Source organism: Mirounga leonina, unplaced genomic scaffold (genome assembly GCF_011800145.1).
Source record: "Mirounga leonina isolate KUSES-001 unplaced genomic scaffold, KU_Mleo_1.0 Mir_418, whole genome shotgun sequence".
NCBI classification, from domain to species: Eukaryota; Metazoa; Chordata; class Mammalia; order Carnivora; family Phocidae; genus Mirounga; species Mirounga leonina.
Genome location: NW_023270739.1, coordinates 15,429,107 through 15,449,754, shown reverse-complemented (window position 1 = coordinate 15,449,754; position 20,648 = coordinate 15,429,107). Strand labels below are relative to the sequence as shown.

At 49.6% G+C, this 20,648-nt stretch overlaps 1 protein-coding gene across 2 annotated transcripts; it reads left to right on the top strand.

Moving 5' to 3' along the window:
* The first annotated feature begins 10,365 nt into the window (after positions 1 to 10,365).
* On the top strand, positions 10,366 to 12,264 carry ASCL1 (achaete-scute family bHLH transcription factor 1). 2 transcript variants are annotated; one of them, XM_034987272.1, is made up of 2 exons: positions 10,366 to 11,078; positions 11,446 to 12,264. In XM_034987272.1, the coding sequence occupies exon 1, from the start codon at positions 10,366 to 10,368 to the stop codon at positions 11,029 to 11,031; it is 666 nt and encodes a 221-aa protein (XP_034843163.1). In that variant the 3' UTR covers positions 11,032 to 11,078; positions 11,446 to 12,264. The 2 variants fall into 2 exon arrangements, with proteins under 2 accessions (XP_034843163.1, XP_034843162.1); XM_034987271.1 differs by having other exon boundaries at positions 11,440 to 12,264.
* The last annotated feature ends 8,384 nt before the right edge of the window (positions 12,265 to 20,648 follow it).

Here is a 20,648-nt window from a genome sequence, read left to right as displayed (position 1 = left end):
CCTTGGATGGATTGGATGATGCCCACCCACACTGGGGAGAGCAACCTACTTAATCTACCGATTCAAATGTTCATTTTGCTCAGCACACCCTCAGAGATAAACTCAGTATACTGTTTAACCAAATAGCTGGGTATCCCATGGCCCAGTCAAGTTAACATGTAAAATTAACCTTCACAGTGAGGAACTCCAATAAGGACAAAACTTAGAGGGTGAGTTGGAGTTAAATAAATGGAACTGTGGTGTAGACTACTGTTCTAAGAAATCTGACAGAGAGGTGAAGGTGGTCATAAGATCAAGGAATGGGTTGGCTGTTTTTTAGGATGGGGAGATAAGCATTTTATGTTCTAGGTTTAGGAATTAATCAATCACATTTTCCAGACTGAGTTGGGGAGAGACCAGATTAGGAAGAAACAGAATTTGGGAAAGGAGGTCAGAGAGATGTCAAGCAGAAATGAGGATGAGAAAGAATCAGAGTGGAGAATGGAAACCTAAGATCTCCAAGGTGGAGCTGTTCTGGGTGTAGCCAAAGCCCAAGATGTAGCCTCAAAAGGAGTGGCCAAAGGGGAGTGGAGGTTAAGTTTGCTGGAGTCTCAAAAGTCAAGGAAGCAAAAGACTCCATGCTGGGTGGGTTGTTCCCATGGTCCTTTTATTCAGACTGAAAGTTTCTGACCATTCTTCATAGCCAACATCAAAGACTATCTCTGTAATAACTTACCAATCCTCTCCACCCTCTTCAGAAGTCACTAGGGTGTCCCTTTATCCAAAGAAAGTGTATCCATGGGGAGATTAGTTCTTCACACCTCTGAATAATGGATACTGTATCTTATCACCTAGAATACCTCTAGAGTATTAGTACTCCATCTTCAGAGTACAAAAAGTTTACTCTACAGCTTGTTAAAAAGGACTATTGGCCCCAGATTATGCCTTGATGTGCCTGGGATGATGAAGCTTCAGAATCTGAAAATTAACAGGCACCTCATATATGTCTGATGTGGGTATTGTGGGGACATGATACAAGCAGCACAGCCCTCTATGGTTGAAATGAATTGTACAGGATACAATTAGATTCTAGGACTCTTAATGAAGGAATCGAATGGCAAGATTTTCACGCAGTCCTCCCTGCAGTTTTAGAAATAACCGGCAGGTGGCGAGCGACTCACACAGCCCACAATGGAGGACTATGAGCTTTCCTGGCCCCCAAATCCCTGACCAAAAACTGCTCAGGCCAAGTAAAGGAGAATCCTGTTTCCAAAGCAAAGCTGTTAGTGAGAGAGCTGTGTTTCTTCCCTTTACACCCGAATCCTGGTGAGCCAATGGCCCACCTCTTTCCCTAGCCTCAGGAGCCATAATCCCGGTACCAGCAGGTACTGGTCTACATGATAAATTTGTGGATGAGGTCATTTGTTCCCTGAAGGTTCTTCCCATAAACAAAACAAAACAAAACAAAAAACGGAAAGGTGTTTGTCTGCTCAAAGAGGGGAGCCATTGCCACTGGAGGGTCACATGGTGATGCCTATATTGTCTATATATTCAGTGCTGGAGGGGAGGTATCTTACTCAGTCCCTCATTTTGTAGATGAAGAACAATCTAGGAAGAAGATGAGCAATTTGCCTGAGGACACAGAGCTAGAAAGTTCCAGAACCTGGAATTTGTCTCTTGACTTCAAGTAGCTTGTTTTTCACTGTACCTAACACTACAGGTGTCCATGTGTTTAGTTCGCTGGTGTCTGCTCACGATTTGGGAGAGGCTCCAGATGACTCTTTGGTTGGGGAGGAGGACCTGGATGACTTTAGGATGTGTTTATATAACGAATCAACCCTTCTTAACTAGATTGTATATTTACTTGGGGGTGACCTGGTGGATGAGGGAAGGTGAGAGTCCAGACTAATGGAGCTTGAGGCAGAGGGCTCTCCATTGTCGTCCCCCTGTGGTTTCGATGGACCTTCTTTTCTTACACACCTCCTCTTCTGCCTGCTAAAGTACAAGCTTATTGAAGGCAATGATTGTCTTATTTCTCTCTATGTTCTATAGTTATTTCATTAACCTATGAGCATACCAGCCTTGATCATTTTTGGATCCAAGTGGCATTTTCTAACATCTTAGATAAAGAGCATAAACCTCCTGTTATGTATTCGGTATGCTTGCACTTTTTAACAAAAGCATATACACTGTCTACTGTGTGCCAGGCACTGTTTTCAGCATTTTACAAATATTAACTCATTTAATTTTGTTTTTGTTGCTGTTTCTTTAAGGCTCCATGTCAATAAATTCCATGTATCAGAAATCACCCTCTTCCTCACCCTACACCTCCTCCTCCTCCCAAAAAAGACCCTGCTGATACCAAGGAAGAGTGGTGGAGAAGGAAAGAGTTAACGGGCCCACCTGGGAGCTCACAGTTTTCCTAGTAGACAGCAGGCCCAGCGGTGGCCTGCTTCCTAACCTCACGTGAGCAAACTTTCCCCTTGGCCCTTGGGACAGTCGTCCAGGTCTGAATGGGAGGTGGAGACCGCTCACAGCCGCCTTGGCTGATTTATAGGCCAGAGCATTCCCGGGCAGCGCCGCAAGGAGTCGGGCTGAGCTCGGACTTTGGGAGGTGATGATGGACACAGGACACGTGGCCACACAATGGGGACACACGACTGACCTCAGTCACTTCGGCAAACTGCCCCTGCTTTCGGGAGGCGGCAGGAGCACTTCAGGAACTCCAGAACCAGGGGAGCCTGCGTCCTTCGCCCCAGCCGGTAGCTCCCGTCACCCTGTTGAGCGCAGAGAGCACCCAAGGGCGCTCAGGGCCCCCAGAGCTCTGAAAGGCCCCTAAACCTGAGCTTAAAAGTCTTTCCCGGAGCATGGGAGCCTTGGTGCGTTTCACACTGTATAAAGAAAGGCACAGGAACCGTTTCCGCTCGGGGCTAAGACTGGCCAGGACGCGCTTGGTAGCGAACTTGCCCTGCATGTCGAATATCGGCACCCAGGGATTTTGTGACACCGCAGAGTGGCCAGGCTGGGTGAAAGAGAGAGGAAGGGTCAAAAGGGGGTGGAGTGTGTGTTATGTGTGTGGTGGGAGGGGAGGGGATAGGAGGAGAGGGAAAAAAGAGGAAGGGGGGGAAGGTGGTTGAGGGTGTATGAATTTGAGAAGGAGCAATGAAGTTGGGGAAAAAATAGCAGGGCTTTTTTTCTTCCCTCCTATATGCAAACTGTCACTTCGGTTTAGCGTGAGCCCTTATCTGGCTCATTAGCATGAGCTGTGGCTAACGCGCTTAAACCCTCTAATTATTTATTATGCCGTCACGGAGCAGGTCGCAACCCCGGAGCGCGATTGCGGGGACCCGCAGAGGCGGGCACTCCGCGGGGCTGGGGCGCAGCGCCCAGACTGGCCCTCAGCTCCCAGCGTGAGATCCTCCCTACCAGGAGCCCCACAGGGCGCTGTTCCTCGAGGCAACGTTGCAGAATTGTTGGGGTGCATCAGAAAGACCCTCTCCCCAAAAATCACCCCGGAGAAGTGGTGCAGAACTCATCTCTGTCGTCTACACTTGGCGTCCGATCTTCTGTATTGCCAATTCCAAAGACGGAAGTTGAAGGAAAAGAACAGGATTTTTGCAAAAGTGCAAAAATGGAAGCCAAACAAGGAGCTGGAACTTGGGCTGGGTGGTATGTTGGGTGCCTACTCTGGAGAGAACCTAAAGCTTGGGGGAGCCCTCCTTTCCTCCCGCCCCTCCCCACTCCCGCCGGGTTCCGAGAGAGTTCGTAAACTGGGGGGAAACACGCGGGACTGAAAGCCGGCCACTCCCATCCAGGGTTCTATTCAGAAAACAGTTTCAAAATAAGTTAACCTCTTTAGGGTGTTTTTCCCCCACCCCTTCTAATTGTCCCCCCTTCCCCCTCCCGCTCTCCATTCGAGTCTGTTTTATGTTCCTCTGCGTTGTGCCAACTATTTTATCTTTATTCCTTCTCTTTCTCTTTGGCCATTCATTCCTTTTTTTGTGTGTGTGGCTTCTCTGGCTGATGTGCGGCTTGTTACCACCCACTGCACGCTCGCTCCTGTAGCTGAGGTGTTTCTATACAAACTCAAGCGTCCAGTTGTCATATTAATTATTACACTGAGTAATGACTGAAATGGTCAAAATAAGGGTAGACTCGAGAGCGCTTTTTCTTGCTGCTCAAAGATTCAGCAAAGAAGCCCTGCAACAAAGCAATAATTGGTCCCCAGAAACACTCCGACAAGGCATGGAATATAGGTTTCATAGAACCCTGCGATTGTGAAGGGGGGAAAGCTCTGAATGGACCCCACGCTTCTTTTCTAAACTCTCTTGCTGAGCAAAAAATGGACCTCTGTTTGAATACTGCCCTGATCCTTGAATACTATACCCAGCAGAGAAAAAAATGCACCATTTATTGTAAGTTTTTTTTTTTCTTCTCCAGCTATTCATGGGGTCTCTGTGAAGAATCAGCTGGTTTTGTTTACCGTGAAAGACCTTTACTTTATTTTCATTCTTGGAGGAGGTGGGGAGGAGGGAGGGGAGGAGAGCCATGTGCCTAGACTGAGAGGAGCTGGCCTACTGTAACAAAATAGAGTGTAACAAATCCTACAAAAGTTTAGAATGTATTGATTCTTTGGAGAGCTATATAGATTAACGACTTTCTTTATGCTTATCCCAGGAAGGTATTTAATCATAATGTAAATGGGGCTTTAGAAAAAATAAAGACTTAGCAGCGTTACTCCTCCTTATTTGGAGAACTTCCAAAGGCCTTGTGCGAGTGCCTGCAAATGACTCGCTCACCCCACCTGAATCTCCCCTCCCCAACCAAGAAGCCACAATAAAATAATAGTTTGTGCTTTTTTTTGTTTTGTTTTTCCAGCTTTTTTTTTTCTTTTTTCTTTTTAAGGCGTATTGAAAAAGCAAATAGATTTGTTTGAAGCCTGGATTCCTTAATGCAGGTGCAGGCCTGGCTGCTGTGGCCAAGGAGGCAAGCCAAATCCGTGGTTTATGCTATTCTGCCTCCCACCCCCCCACCCCCCTTTCCCAGGCCATTCCGGGCTGGTCAGACCCAACTCAGGCTGGGCAGCAGAAGTTGCTGGAGTTACCTTGGGAAGGGTGAGCTTGGAGACAATAGACTAAAGAGTAAGAAACTTTTTTTCCTTGGTAGGACAGTATCAAGTACAGGCTTAGAAGCAGCGTCCACCTCAGGCCAGCGGTCCTGTGTTCTAGCTACTGGAAACCCAGTATCTGCTCTGAACACCTTGTATACTCACTTTTCTTGAAGAATCCGTGGCTTTTGGGGCTTAGTGCTCACCCAAATTGACGGTTGCACTAAAAATCTTGTCTCCAAATCAAGAATCGAAGGACTGTGTTCATCTTTGTACTTTCTTTGCTCTTTGTTCAGGATCCACTATAAATATAAATATATTAAATGATCTGTTCAGTGGAAAATCTCGTTCCACTTTTAATGTTAACTCCCCTCCCCCCAAAAGAAAAAGCACAGATGGAGCCTTTTAAGAAATATGTGTCATAACTCCTTTCCGCAGAGAGAAGGTGCACAATTCTGGAGCTTGAGGATAGTGTGTAGGCAAAGGTGGCACTGGCCTGGCCTTCCACCGTGAGTGGAAATGAAGGTGGCAGACTTGGGGCACCGGGACCTCTGGTCTCCTGGGCGGCAGATCCCCCTGCATCACTAGGAAAGCTGTTTCACCCTGTTGATACCAGTGCTGAAGGTAGACAAGGTTTCATCTGTGGTAAGGTCCTCTTCCAGGATTCCCTACCATAGAAGAGGGGCCTGAGATGCTAGAGAGGGTAAGGGCTTTTATTGTTTGGGAGGAGAAAGAGAAACCATACCATTTTTCTGGGATGTCTATATTCTGGGTAATACGCACCAAAGGAGGTCAGTGTCCTGCCACCCCATCACAAGAATGGCGATCCCTGACATGTGTGGAGGGATTTACAAAGTGAATTCACAAACAACATCAGATTTAATTCTCCTGACAGCCTTGACAGATAAGCAAAGAAAGTGTCACTACTCCATTTATGGATGAAGGTATTAAACACTCCTTTTGTGGGTTTTCTTCTCCCTCCACATTTAGATAAATGGCATTTTGAGTGCCCTAGTCAAGTAAAGCCCAGGGGACTTGCTCAGAGGCAGGCCCCCTGGTTGGCAAGGGAGGCACAGAAAGCTAGAGGTCAGGGCCAATGGCTCTGCTAAAGCCCCTTTATGTGCAGGCCTGTATCTGATCTCACTTGCCTCTGTGTTATGTTAAAATCTTGGGTCCTATCTCTATCTCCTTGATTTTTGAGCATCACCACCCTTCCTCCAAAATGACAGGAATTACCTACTTCCAGGTGCTGGGACAGTGGGACAGGGTGGCATTGGATCTCCAATGGCTGGACAATGGCTGCAAGTGATTATCACAGTGTGGTTCCAGGAAGCCTGGAACCCCCATCCTCCCACAAGCCCCTTCCTGGATGGGCTATGTGAACAGTGACTTGCTCATAGTTTTAGTAAGGCTGGTCTCACTTATCCCTTCCAATGTAGACCTGCCCCAGAGTGCTCCACATCCATCTTGTTGAAACCTCACTACTCTTGGAGGTAAATACTACAACTATGGGCATGGTACAGATGAGGAAACCAAGACTCAGAATATAGGCTATTTGCTCTAAGTCACAGCTGTTAGGCCATGGAGCCTGGATATCAAATCAAGTCCATTTGCTTTATCTCCCAGTGCAAGTTCTAGGGTTCCCTGGGCCCAGGACAGTACATGGCAGTTCTCTCAGGGTGTGTGTGTGTGTGCGCAGGGGTGGATCATAACCTAGGTCACTGGGTCAGAGGCAGGATTCTCAGGGGCTCTTAAGCCTCAGTCCTTTGTTCCAAACTGGTGACGCCACCAGAAAGGAAATTTCAGTAGAAAACTCCTTTTGGTAGTGCACAGTGCCCAAAGGCAGAGGCCAAGTCCCTAAGAAACAACTATAGACCACTCTAACTTCCGGTTGGAGAAGATGGACAGGACGCTGCTGGGTTAGGGCATATGGTGAGGAGCATCCTTGGCGTTTACTCAAATAGGCAGAAGGGAACACCTGAGTTCTTGGAGATTTTGCAAAGCCGCTAAGGAAGCAGGCTGAAGATGCGGGAGTGGGGAGGATGAGAATGGGATTTGGCTCTGGGCTGGAGCGGGGAGAATAAGGACAAATGTTCCGGGCCGGAAGGATCCCAGCGCCCGCTGTCTTTTCTCCTGGGCGGAGGCCAACGCGAAGGGCCACTACAATGCACGGCTTCACTAGTTGGAGCTTCTATTTGGGCGCCCATTTGATGGCGTGTGTGGGATGGGGGTTGGGAGTAGGCTCTGGCCTTGAAGTCCCTCATAATTAGGATCTCCGTGCACGCGTGAAGTCCACACCCGAAAAGGAAACTGAGAACGCGTGCTGGCTGTTGGCAAATTTTCCGCACTCGTAGACACATCTCGAAATGAGCTGGTGCACGCGACTCCTGCACAGATGTAGAAACTGAGGGCGGTAGAGGAAGAGGGGCGTGCTCAAGGTTACAACGCAAAGGAGTGCCAGAGCCTGGACTGTGGACCTTGGTCAAATGTGGAATGAAAGCGTTTGAATTCCAAGGGCGCTTGAATCCGCGGGCGAAAGAAAACGCACTCAGATGCGTCGGTGTTGGCGACTCCCCACATTTTGCAGAAGAGGAGTGGATAGGGCACAGGAGGCTTCTCCTAGACGCCTCCTAGCGGCCTGCACCCGGGGCTCACAGCTGGTGCACGTGGGTGGGGAGGAGTGCCTGAGTAACCGTTATTTCTCCAGGTGGTCTGAGGCTTCCTCGGGGAGGAAAGCGGTGGTGTGGCTCTGTTTTAGGCCGCACGACCTCCACAAAAGTGATCTTGGAGTCCTCTCAACTCCTTTCCTGGGGTGGGAGGAGAGGACAGAGGTGTAAATCCCACCAAGTCCAGCAGTCCTGTGGGGTCAAGCCACAGGTTACTGTGGGGGAGGGGACTGTGTGGGGAAGGAGGTTTACAGAACTGGTCTCTGTTGGCATGGTTCCTTCCGATGCTTCCCAAACCTACACGTTTTCAAAGGCAGAGAAGAGCGGTGCTTCATCTCCGGAGCCATCCGTCCTTACTGCCCACCACCACCGCTATTGTTCTGGCAACACTCCCGCAGCCAGTCACACAGACCAAAGGCGGCTCCTTGGGTCACCCCCACAGATCCTTTAGAAAGACCCTTCTCCACAAAGGGAAGTCTAATGAGAAACAATTATTTGGATAATTCCCCACAATCATCCCTGCTTTCAGGTCTCTGATCAAAACTGTCTATCTCTACTGAACAAATTACCCTCCTCTTCCTTCTGTCTATGTAGACGCGACCTGAGACGCGCCGCAGCCTCCTTCTCCTGCCTCCACCAGAGCCGTGCGGAGATGGGACCGGTGGCTGGGTCTGCATTCTCCGCAGAGCAGCGTCCCAAGGCGCCCCAGAGCTGGACCCGGCTCTGGCCAGAGAGCGCCAGGGCCGAGGCCCAGGAAGGGCGCCTGGGTGGGCGCTGTCCAAGCGGCCGAGCGACCGCTGCAAGCGCCTCCCCCTCCCTCGCGGCGCCAGCACGCGGCCCCGCCGGGCTCCGCTCCCAGTCGCCTGCCACCGGCCCGCCGGGCACACGCCTGGGGCGGGATGGAGGCTGCGCCAAGGCCGCCGAGGTGCCTGCGGCGGCGCCGAACAGCCAGAGAAGCTGAGAAGCTCCTCTGGCCCTTCAACCTCCACCCCCCCCATCTCTTTTCTCAGATCCACCATGGGAATACTCCAGAGCGCTCCCCTCTTTACGCATCCCCCAGCCGGTCCGGAAATAATCCTTTGAGAAGGGGGGCGATGCTACAGGCAACCGAGGTCATGCGGGGGGGTGGGGGGTGGGTATTGCTGCCATACACCTACGTGTAGCTCTGATCACAACCAACCCTCAATGAGATCACCTCCAGTCTTGTTGGTCCCCTCCACATTCGCTCAATTGTGGGGAGCAGATCCTAGTTTTTACACCTGGATGGGACATTGGAGACCATCTAATCCAAACTCCTATTGCTACAGATGAGGAAACTGAGGCTCGGAACGGATGCCACTTACTAAGGGCCACAGAGCTAGCGAGAGGATGTGTTGGGACTAGAACGCAGTCTTAACAGTACTTTTATTTACTTTAACAGTCCAGTAATTCCCAGGGAGTTCTCCCCCATCTTTCTAAACTTCAATCGCCAATTTGCTTCAGCTCCCCGAAACAGCAAAGACGCTGAAGAGAATGACAGTAGATAGGAGGAGAAAGCAGGAAAAATAGAGCCCCATTCTCCCCAACCTGCACACCCGACCCGTGGCACTTTTTCAGCTCAAACCCTTCTCTGTGCTTTGCTCCAAGTTCTCAGGAGAATCCCGAGGCACTTCACCCCAAACATTTCCACCCATACACCCCCAATTCCCAGGGCCATTAGCCCCTCCAGCGACGCTGCCCCCCCCCTTTCTAGAGCCACCCCCGGCTGCAGCCCGCCCTGAGCGCGCCGCCTGTTTATTCAGCCGGGAGTCCGGCACGCGCCAGGCGCACGCACTGCAACAACAAACCCGGCTGAATGGAGAGTTTGCAAGGAGCGGGCGCAGGGACCGGGCGGGGGGAGGAGAGAGGAGGAGGGAGAGTTTAGGGAGTGGGTGGGAGAAGGAGGGAGGAGGGGGGGGAGTGGGGGCTGCAGCCGCTCGCTGCAGCAGCGGGGAGTGGGGGGCGAGGCGGGGCCAGGGCTGCGCGTGGGGCTGGGTGTCCCATTGAAAAGGCGGACGCACTCCGGCCGCCCAGCACTCTCTCACTTCTGGCCAGGGAACGTGGAAGGCGCGCCGACAGGGGACCGGCCAGGGAGGGCGAGTGAAAGAAGGAAATAAGAAAGAAAGGGAGTTAACAAAATAATAAAAACAGCCTGAGCCACGGCTGGAGAGACCGAGACCCGGCGCAAGAGAGCGCAGCCCTAGGGGGCGAGGAACGGGAGACTCAGCAGAGCGTGCTCACCACTGACTTTTGCTTCTTCTGCCTTTTTTTTTTTTTTTAAACAAGAAGGCGCTAGCGGCAGCCTCACACGCGAGCGCCACGCGAGGCTCCTGAAGCCAACCCGCGAAGGGAGGAGGGGAGGGAGGAGGAGGAGTGGAGGGAGGAGGAAAAGCGTTTGCACCTTCTCTGCTCCCACCCTAAGAAGTCTCCCGGGGATTTTGGGGGTTTTTTTAACTTCCCTCCGGCCTCCCTCTTCATCTCTCCCCTGCTTTCCCTCTCTGTTCGTGCACCCAAGTCCTGTCTGTGTCCCCTCGCGCGTCCGCGCCTCGCGCCCCCGCTTGCTCCCATTCCGCGACTCCTTGGCGGCCGCCGCGCATGGAGAGCTCTGCCAAGATGGAGAGCGGCGGCGCCGGCCAGCAGCCCCAGCCGCAGCCCCAGCAGCCCTTCCTGCCGCCCGCAGCCTGCTTCTTCGCCACGGCGGCGGCGGCGGCGCAGAGCGCGCCGCAGCTGCAGCAGGCGCCGCCGCGGAGCCCGGCGGCCGACGGCCAGCCCTCAGGGGGCGGTCACAAGTCAGCGCCCAAGCAAGTCAAGCGGCAGCGCTCGTCCTCGCCCGAACTGATGCGCTGCAAACGCCGGCTCAACTTCAGCGGCTTCGGCTACAGCCTGCCGCAGCAGCAGCCGGCCGCCGTGGCGCGCCGCAACGAGCGCGAGCGCAACCGCGTCAAGCTGGTCAACCTGGGCTTTGCCACCCTCCGGGAGCACGTCCCCAACGGCGCGGCCAACAAGAAGATGAGCAAGGTGGAGACGCTGCGCTCCGCGGTCGAGTACATACGCGCGCTGCAGCAGCTGCTGGACGAGCACGACGCGGTGAGCGCCGCCTTCCAGGCTGGCGTCCTGTCGCCCACCATCTCCCCCAGCTACTCCAACGACTTGAACTCCATGGCCGGCTCGCCGGTCTCCTCCTACTCGTCCGACGAGGGCTCCTACGACCCACTCAGCCCCGAGGAGCAAGAGCTGCTCGACTTCACCAACTGGTTCTGAGGGGCTCGGCCTCGTCAGGCCCTGGTGCGAATGGACTTTGGAAGCAGGTAGGTCGCATTTGGGAGTGAACAGGACGATTTGCTTATCCTCCTCATTTTTCCTCCGTCTTAGTGTCTGGAGGAGGGGGACTGTCTCCACGGAGATGGGGGAGGGGTGGCTGATTGAAAGAATTTGTAAAAAGTTTGTCGACTTCAAATCCTGGTTTCTTAGTTTCAGTATTGGCCTCTGAGAGTGGCTTTGCCCAGTTCGCCAAGGACTGAGGGTGGGGTGAGGTGGGGGGGATGCTGGAGAACCGAGTACTCCGACCTGTCAAAAGAGGTGCTCTACCTGACAGATCCTCTCCCAAACCTCCACTTTCCCCTACCGCCAGCCTCCAAGTTCACACTAACCTCTCCCCTTCTTCTTAAGTTATAGGGTGACCGCACAACCTGCATCTTTAGTGCTTTCTTGTCAGCGATGTTGGAAGGGAGAAAAAAAAAAAAAAGAAAAAAGAAGAAGAGAAGAAGGAAAGAAAAACAAAACAAAATAAAAGCAGGCCACCGACCCCAAGACCAACTAAGCGATGCATGCCTGAGAAGCAAGGCTCTCTCGCAAAAACGGGGATGCACTCAGAACTGTTATCTTTGCACTCCAGTCATTTATGGAGCTATGAAGGGTGACTAGGACCTGAGTCAGAGCGCAGAATGCAGCTTGTGTGCAAAAGCAGCGGGCTCCTGGCGGAAGGGAGCAGCACAGCCCTGTAGAAACTCCCACCCACCAGTAACAGGCAGAACAGAAAGCACTGCTAGGGTGCCTTCACCTCCCCGCCCTCTCTGAAAGCGCAGTTCTTAGTCCCGTAGAAATGGGTTGGTGTCTTTCGTCTCAGTATCCCCCATCCCAATAAGCTGTGGACATTTGTCTGCAGTGAAATTATGCTCTACTCAGTCCTTTGAAACTCCGATCCTTGGGGGGGTTCCCTAAACCCCATTTCCTCACACCATCTTTTCTACTATTTTCATCATAGAATGCTTCCAATCTTTTGTGAATTTTTTTATTATAAGAAAAATCTATTTGTATCTATCCTAACCAGTTTGGGGATATATTAAGATATTTTTGTACATAAGAGAGAAAGAGAGAAAAAATTTATAGAGTTTTGTACAAATGGTTTAAAATGTGTATATCTTGATACTTTAACATGTAATGCTATTACCTCTGCATATTTTAGATGTGTAGTTCACGTTACAACTGCCATTTCCCCTATGTGGTTTTGTAAAGAACTCTCCTCATAGGTGAGATCAAAAGGCCACCAGATGTACTTCAGCACCAATGTGTCTTACTTTATAGAAACTTTGTTAATGTATTAATGATGTTATTAAATACTGTTCAAGAAGAACAAAGTTTATGCAGCTACTGTCCAAACGTAAAGTATGGCAGCCAGTTGGTTTTGATAGGTTGCCCTTTGGGAAATTTCTATCACTGCCTTTTTTTTTCTTACTGTTTTATTACAAACTTACAAGAAACGTGTATAACCCTGTTTTATACAAACTAGTTTCGTAATAAAACTTTTTTCTTTTTTTACAAATGAAAATAATCCGCTGCCTCCAAGTCTTCCTTGACTCCGCTGTCCCTGTCCAAGTTATTTTCGAAATGCCAAAGGAAAGGAGTGGGTGGGAGACAAGAGGGTGGTATAAAACATGCCAAGTGGCAGAAATGAGAAAGAGAAGTGCTATGACCAGTCCTACCTGAGGTGACTCTATAATGAATGTAGAGGGAAAAGACCTACGTAAGACGTACAAAGCAAAGACAGCTTTCTTCCCCTTTTATGCTGCAAACATGCACATACACCTAAAGAACAGGTGCTGAATAATGGCTGCAACATCTTTTGATGAGATGATTGTATATTTTTAAAAGTCCCCAGAATGTGAACTGGAAAGAGAGGGTCCTCACCTTACTTTCTAACCCTTACCCCCATTCGGAGTTTCTTTTTGTGAAACTGGAAAGACTGGGTGGAATAATGGACATTAGGGCTGGGTGGAAGGCTGGTGGTACTGGAGCTTGGGCATGCGGGAGGTAAGCCCCCGCAGTCCTCCCAGTGATGGGTGTGTTCTTCCTTCACTCCTAGGCACACGTTTTCTCTTCCTTTGCCCCACTCCACACACTTTCCATATTGATTTTAAGTAAAGGACACGTAAGATAGGAATTCCTTGTAGAAGGAGTTAGATTTAAATGAATAAAAGCCTTAGAAATGTGTGGTCGCTTTGAGACACTGGCCTATCTGAGCTTGTGACTCTATCCGAATAGCGTGAGCTGCGTGTAAAAGTACCCAATTACCAAGATTCAAAAAGAAATTGGTGGGTTTTTGGCTGGCTTGCTTCTTGTCAGTTAGCAAGGACGTGATCAGAATCCTACCCCCTCTCTCGCCGGCTCCTCGCTCGCAGCCTGCATTACTTGCAGATTCAGTTTGCGTGTCTCCAGCCAAGCGGAAAGCCTAGCGCAAAATGCATCTTACAAAACCCAACAAAGAACGGAGAGCCAGCACGTCTTCCAGAGTTAAAAATCTAGTCTGTGTTGGTACATCTATACCATTTAGTGGCACAGAATAATCATTTTTTAAAGCCGCGATGCATGGAGCACGCCACAGCGTCTGATGTCATTTTGCTAAATGACCCTCTATAGAATGCACATTGAAGCTTCAGTCCCTTTCAAAGAGATGAGCGTAATTAAGGGGAAAAAAAATCAGTAAATTCCTCATCGCCATAAATAATCGGACTTTCTGCCAGCAGTGGGCCAATTTAGAGCTTACTTGCGGGAAGTAATGCTTTTGTGATGCCTGCTTTTATTTTTATCTTCTCATTTGGAGGACCAGAGCTGGGGTTCCCCCCCCCCATTTCTTTTTCTTTTAATTTAGCTCCTTTGCAAGTTTCCAGATAAGGTATGCAAAGAAAGTGTAGCAAGTCATTTATGGCTATGAATATAACATTAGGATAATGTTTCAGCCCCCACAAAGGGGATTTTCCCCCCTTCTCCTTGTGAAGACAGGTGTTCTTTTACTCACTTCTGAATGGGAAATATCCAGTCTCGTTAAACTCGAGGCAAAGTTAGCCGTTGTTTGCCACAATGCGAAGGCAAACTCTAAAAATTCACAAAAACACACACAATTTTGCCGAAGCTAGGAAAGGGCAAAGCGGGGATTGGGCAAAATCTCATTACATCTGCTCTAATCGCTTAGCAACACAAAGCCGGGGCTTGTGCGAGGAAGGGAAGCCTTTCATAACGCTCTGACAGGCCGCATTCAGCCAGCATTAGTCAGCTCCATAAATCACCGCTGCCCATTGGCTGCGCCGCGGGCTTTGCAGCGGCGCTGGGCTGTCAGCGAAATACAAAATGTAGACCCCAGCGGCTAGCAATCGCGGCCTCTCCCCCGTCCTAGCCCCCACTTCACTTTCTTTTTCTTTCTTTCTTTTTCTTTCTTTCTTTCTTTCTTTCTTTCTCTCTCTCTCTCTCTCTTTTTTTTTTTTTTTTTGGAGTGGGCTACTGGAGAAGAAAACTGCCTTGACTTTATTGACTGAGAAATCTTACCTATTCAAAAAATGGCCCGGAGACCACCGAGTTAAGACTGTAGACACGCCTGAAATTGACGAGGAGGAGCGGGCAGTGCGCGAGAGAAAGAAAAAAGCGGACCTGCCGCTGGCTGCCGAACTATGATCAAAGGCTGAGCTGGGGCTACTGGGACGCACATTGCACCCCCCTGACAAAGCCTTTTAAAATTTTTAAATTGGGAGTAGGAGCGTGTGTCTGGAGAAAAACCTAGCTCAAGTTCACATCAGGCAGGCCCACCAAGGAAGAGAGAAGAAGCCGGTCTGCTCTCTGCAAAGAGCAAGCAACCAGGGAATAGGACTGAGATGTAATAGGAAGGAGGGAGTGGAATGTGCATTCCCACCTGGCTCTTCTTGCAGAGCTGGGGCTGTTGGAACACGGAAGCAACAGCAGTTCAATTCCTTCCCAGCTTGAGTGTTCTTGTTTGTAACATGGGGTTGATGGTACCCACAGCAGCAAGAGGAGAAAATATAAAGCAGTTAGCACTGGATTGTGGGGAAGGTCACAAGCTCTATGTAAATGTGAGTGCCTGTAGTTGTTATTCTTGACTTCCAGTCCTGCCTCTCATTTTCACAGGATTGGTTCGCTGATGCATCTAAATCACAGCCTAGATTTGAGGCTTACCCATAAACCACATAGAAAGAAGTCTGGCAGTAGATGTGGAGTTAAGGTAGGCTTTACTGGGAAGGTCAGCTCACCTTACTCCAAATGCCACCTCCTCCAAGAAATTTCCCTGAACACTCTAACTAAAGCAGCTCTCCCCTGGCCACTCTTACTCTCTATCCATTCTGCTGTTTCTCCTTCCCAGCATTAACTACTATGTGAAAAAACTGATCTTTGTTTATATGTTTGCTCTCAACTGCCCCCTGTTAGATGGTAAACTCCAGGAGGACAGGGACTGTACTGGTCTTGTGCACAGGCATCTCCACAGCCCCTTGGGGACATAGGTATTTGCTGACTGAATGGCTGGTCTGCCCTGTTGGATGGAGAGCAGTGCTGCTTATCTTCCCTTCCTCCTCCAAACCCACCTTCTCTGCTCTGCTTTGTGTTTCAGGAGGCTGGTTGTTATGGACTTCATCACTAGAGCTCCCTTGTCTTCTGGCTTTCTGTTGGATTTGGCCAGTAGGAGGCACCAATGGGAGATTGAGAGGTAGTAGGGGAGGTAGGTTGGGTCCTTTAGATCCTTGCTCCTCACTGCTTGGACTCAGTTGCTTTGGCAATGGCTCTGCTCCTTGGTCTAGGAGCCACAGCTCTTGTCAGGAGGCCTCTCTCCCACAACAACAGATTGTGCTGAGATGTAGTAACAGCTTCTTCCCCTTGCTCCTTCAGGCACAGAGGAGGTAATGGCTCCCCCTTGTTAGTAGTCTCAGGGTGCTGCACCATTTTCTTCCCTTAGCCCCACCCACATCTCCTCTCCCCATTAAACTCTTTTCATGTACCCTTTCAAGTGTGCCATCTGGTTCTGTTGACCTTGGCTGGTGCATGGGCTATTCTCCCACAGGATCTCAGGCATGTATTAGTTTTGTGTAAGATTTCCAGGGACTCATCGGGCTATCAGTAGGAAACTAATTAGGGCAGAGGTGAACTTAGTTCTGTTCTAAATCTAACTTTGGAAAAATCACTTCATCTTTTTAAGCTAGGAATAACTTACTCCAACATTCGCAAAAGAAGTCAATTATAGCGTTCTCTTCTGGAAAATGAGGATAATACCTTCCCTTGATAAGCAGAAAATGAAAGGGCTTTAGAGTTGTCAATGCAAGAAATATAGTGCAAGAGATAACTGCTTCTCATGATCTTCCTGAACCACGTAGAAAGGTGGTGCTGGAGGCTTTCGCACTAAGATAAACAAAGACCATGCCTTGGTGGGGAAGCCACTCATTCATTCATGCAGCCATTTATGTGCTCATTTAGAAAGGGAGGAACAAATTATTAAGTTTAGTCAACATTTCTAGGACTTAATTGTCTTCATTTATATCTTCTAGAGTGAGCTCTCCGAGAAGCTTGTTTTATTGCAACCTCTTTTTAAAACACTATGGATGTGTCTCTGATATATTGAATGCCCTAAACCCTATATTCCTTTTCCAATTGTTGAGAAGTCTCTGAACTTTTTTCTCTCTGTTTCTACTCCTGGGCCGAGAAATGATCCGTTTTCGGATTCCCCCGAAAACTCCAGGTTATCAGAGTCAAAGGTAGCGAGGCACGTGGATTCGCTGACACTAACGTCCTCTGCCTGAGGCGCATGCAAAGGGATGGGCTCTAAGGCAGGTCGAAGTTATATTCCTTCTTCCTCTGTATGCAAGATTAGGTTGTTACAAAAGAGGGTGTGTAGGTTAATGGCAGGAAGCAAGTTGCTGCGCCGAGCGCGGGCCCCGAGCGCGTGTCAGGTTTAATGATTTATTCAAGCTGCAGCGCATCCGAGCGTTGATTGGCTGCAGGCATGCGTCCGCTGTCAGCTGCGCGCGCCGGCCTCGCCCCGCTACCTGACTGCGGGTTGGCGGGGGGTGGTGGTGGCTGGGGGCTGGAGGGGAGAGGGGGCGTGGGCGCCGCCGGAGCCCAGAGGTGTGAGAGGGGAATAAGAGGCAGGAGGTGGGCGAGAGGGGAAGAGAGAGATGGAGGAAGGGAGAGAGATCGGAAAGGGAGAGAACAAGGGGAAGAGAGATGGAAGATAGAGGAAGAGAGGGGAGAAGGGGGGAGGCAGAAGAGAGGAGGAAGAAAAACTCCAAAATAAAGTCGGGGGTAGAGAGGGGAGGAGAGAGGGAGAGGTGGAGAGAGAAGAGGAGAAAAGCAGAGGGAGAAAGAGACAAAGAAGGAGAGGAGAGAAGAATGAATGGGAGAATAGAGAGAGGTTGGAGAGGGGAGTGGGACGCGCTCCCAGAACGCCCCACGTGCACCCCCCCTCCAGGCAGCCTGCAGGCGGCCGCTCACAAAGCCGCCTTTGATGCGCTGGCTACCAGGGCTATTTTGGGAATGAGATGGGGGGAAAAGGCGCCAACCCACACTCCTTGAAGGGAGTCACTTTCTGCAAAGCACGCTGGAGAGGACTGGGCCCTGGTCCGGGCAGTCAGGGCAGGAAGTGGATGCCGGGGACAAAAGCTCGGCACCTGCCAAAAGCAAGAGCTCTTGGAGAGCACCTCCCCCTTCCCCCCCTCCTCGCGCCCTGTTTCCTTGCGGGCTGGCCGGGAGGCTGCGCCGCTGCTCTCGGGCGCTCCCCAGCCCTGCCGCCCGCAGACACTGCCGCCGCCGCTCAGCCCACCCTCCCAGAGCCTCCGTGCCCGGATCACTCTGCCAGCCTTTCTTTGGGTCTTTCCCCGTCTTTGAGTCACTTTCTCCTTTTCCTCTCTCACTTCCCTTTCTCCCTTTATTTTTTCCTTCCCCTCGCCTTTCTGCACTCATTTACTCTCTCCCCTTTTCCCCATCATTATTTACAGTTAGCAACAACACCCAAACACTTCTAGACTGGAGCCCTACTCCAGTCAATGGGCCCTTTGGAAGGAGGGAATGGAGTGAGGAGAAAGAGCAGAAGAAAAATATTTGGGTGGAATGGGAGTGTGGCATTTGAAAATCAAATGAGAAAACCAGCCCACTGTGTGCATTTTCCTGGATAAAGTTGTTCAGCCTAGAGTTGGCCATCAGAGTGGCTGCTGGTGCTGGGGAGTTGGAAATTCTATCAGTAATCACCCCTCTCCCAAGACCAAGACATAAGTAAAGCTGGCTTCCCCCTCACCCCCAGCCCTCTCCTCCCACCTCCAGTACACTCAGCCCTGGCCTCCCCCAGCTATCGCTCTTTACTAGGAAAAACAGTCTGTCCCCATTGTCCAGGTGCCAGCAGGGCCTTTGGCAAAAGGGAGGCCGGCCAGCCCTCTGATCAAACTCAAAGGTTAGTTAAAAGACAAAAACAGCTGAAAGTCTTCATGAATAATGCCGGGCCAGCCCCCCCTACGCCCCCAGCTCAGTGTAGTGCAAGCCCCGCTCAATGCCCTACCACTTTGTTATGCTGCTCGCCTAAGTCAGAATTTCACAGAAAGCCGGAGAAGAAAAGCTCCCACAATTAGGGGTCGCCTGTCAGAAAACATTAACGCCTTCCTCTCCCAGCCTGTCAGGCCTGCTGCAGATACAAACCGCCATGGCGAATTGGCCCTCCACCCCGTGAAGCACCCGCCAGCCAAAGGAGCAGAGATTTGAAAGCCAAAGGAGATGGATCCTGCCTAAGTGTGGTTTCTGCCGTGTCAGGGTGTGCAAAGATAACCCTAGCTTCTTCTTTCTAAGAGTCAGCACAAGATGCCTGGGAGAGATCATACAAGATAGTCCTGTGGATGGGCACATGGACAGCACTCCCAAAACAGGGCAGTGTAGGAGGCCTGTTTCTTGCAGTGGCCATGGTTAAAAATCTACATGCATGACCACCCCCTCATCTCCCCTGATTGAGCATTTTCCAAGTGCCAGGCATCTTATTTTGTTAATAATCAGAGCAATTGATAAGGTGTTGTATTATCATTTTTACCTTATAGATGGAAAAAAATGAGGGGCTCAGAAAAACTATATGACCTCTCCATGCCCATACAGCTTGGTAGTGGCAAGTCAGGATTCAAATTCAGTTTTGCCTGACTCCAAATTCCATGTTCTTTCAACTATAATCTAGCCCATAGTTTTTCCAAGAAGATCCAGAGACCAACTTGGTCCACTTCTGAAAACACAACTGACATGTGAGATGTTCTTCACCATCTTTCTTATATTATCAAGAATATTTCCTGCTTCTAGAACAGCATCTGGCCCATGCTTGACACTCAAAAACTTGTAGAAGGAAAGAAAGAAGGAAGAAAAGAGGGATTCCTTAGAATGGTCCTTCTGATTTTTTTTTGACCATAATTTTGTTCCAGAAGATATTTGATTTTGGGGTCAAGAAATCTGATTGGGATTCTCCATGCACCATCAATTAACTAGGGAGTTGAATCTTTGTTTCCTTATCTGCATAAATGGAAATAAAAATGTGTAAAAGGAAATGTGCCTAGCATGGTATCTAGCACATAGTAGATTACTCAATTCACTTGAAGGGCACCAGGGAGGAGCAGTTGGTTAAGCGACTGACTCTTGATTTCAGTTCAGGTCATGATCTCAGGGTCCTGGGATCGAGCCCCATGTTGAGCCTCACGTCAGGCTCTGCCCTGGATGGAGACTGCTTAAGATTCTCTCCTTTACCCTCTGCCCCTCCCCACCTCTCTGAAAAAAGAAAAAGAAAAAAGAAAGAAAAAGAAAATTCACTTGGAAATTAAATAGTATAGAGTCTTTTATTTTTGTGTACCAGGAAAATATTTGCCACACATGCAATTACATCCATGAAACAATGAAACAAAAATGATCCATGGATGCAATGATGACTGTAGCTAAGTCTTCAGGCAATTTTGTATTCTGTTGTTCTGTGTTCATAGCCCAAGGATGGTATGAGCTAAAGCAGAATCTCTGTGGGTGGGTCTTAGGGAGACTGTCTGGTGGTATGGAAGAGTTTCAGGGCCTCCAAGAAGTGAGCAGTCACCCTCTAGTAAGAGCAGAATGATTTGGTATTGCTTACTGCTCCCTGATGAGGCAGACGGGTAATTATCAGCCCATTTTGTGGAAGGCAAAAATGAAGCTCCAGGAAGTGATCGCTTTGCTAGGAGAAAGTAAGCACTAGAAGTTAGAATTGGCCATTGTGTTTTCCTCCTAGGAGCCTTATCCTCTCAGCATTTGAGAGTGATTCAGAACTTTGGCCTCTTCTCCAAGCCTTAGAAGGAAAATTTTCAGAAAATCATTCTTAGAAATTCAAGGGATGACCTTCATTCCCATTGCATCTCTCACTGGTAAGATTACTTAAATTGGCATCAACTCTCAAGCCTCTGGGATTGCTGTCACCCCGTTGCTATAATTCCACCCACCCACCAGCTCTAAACACCAATTTAAAAAAAGAAAGAAAGAGAGAAAGGGAGGAAGGAAGAGAGAAAAAGAAAGAAAGAAAGAAAGAAAGAAAGAAAGAAAGAAAGAAAGAAAGAAAGAAAGAAAGAAAGAAA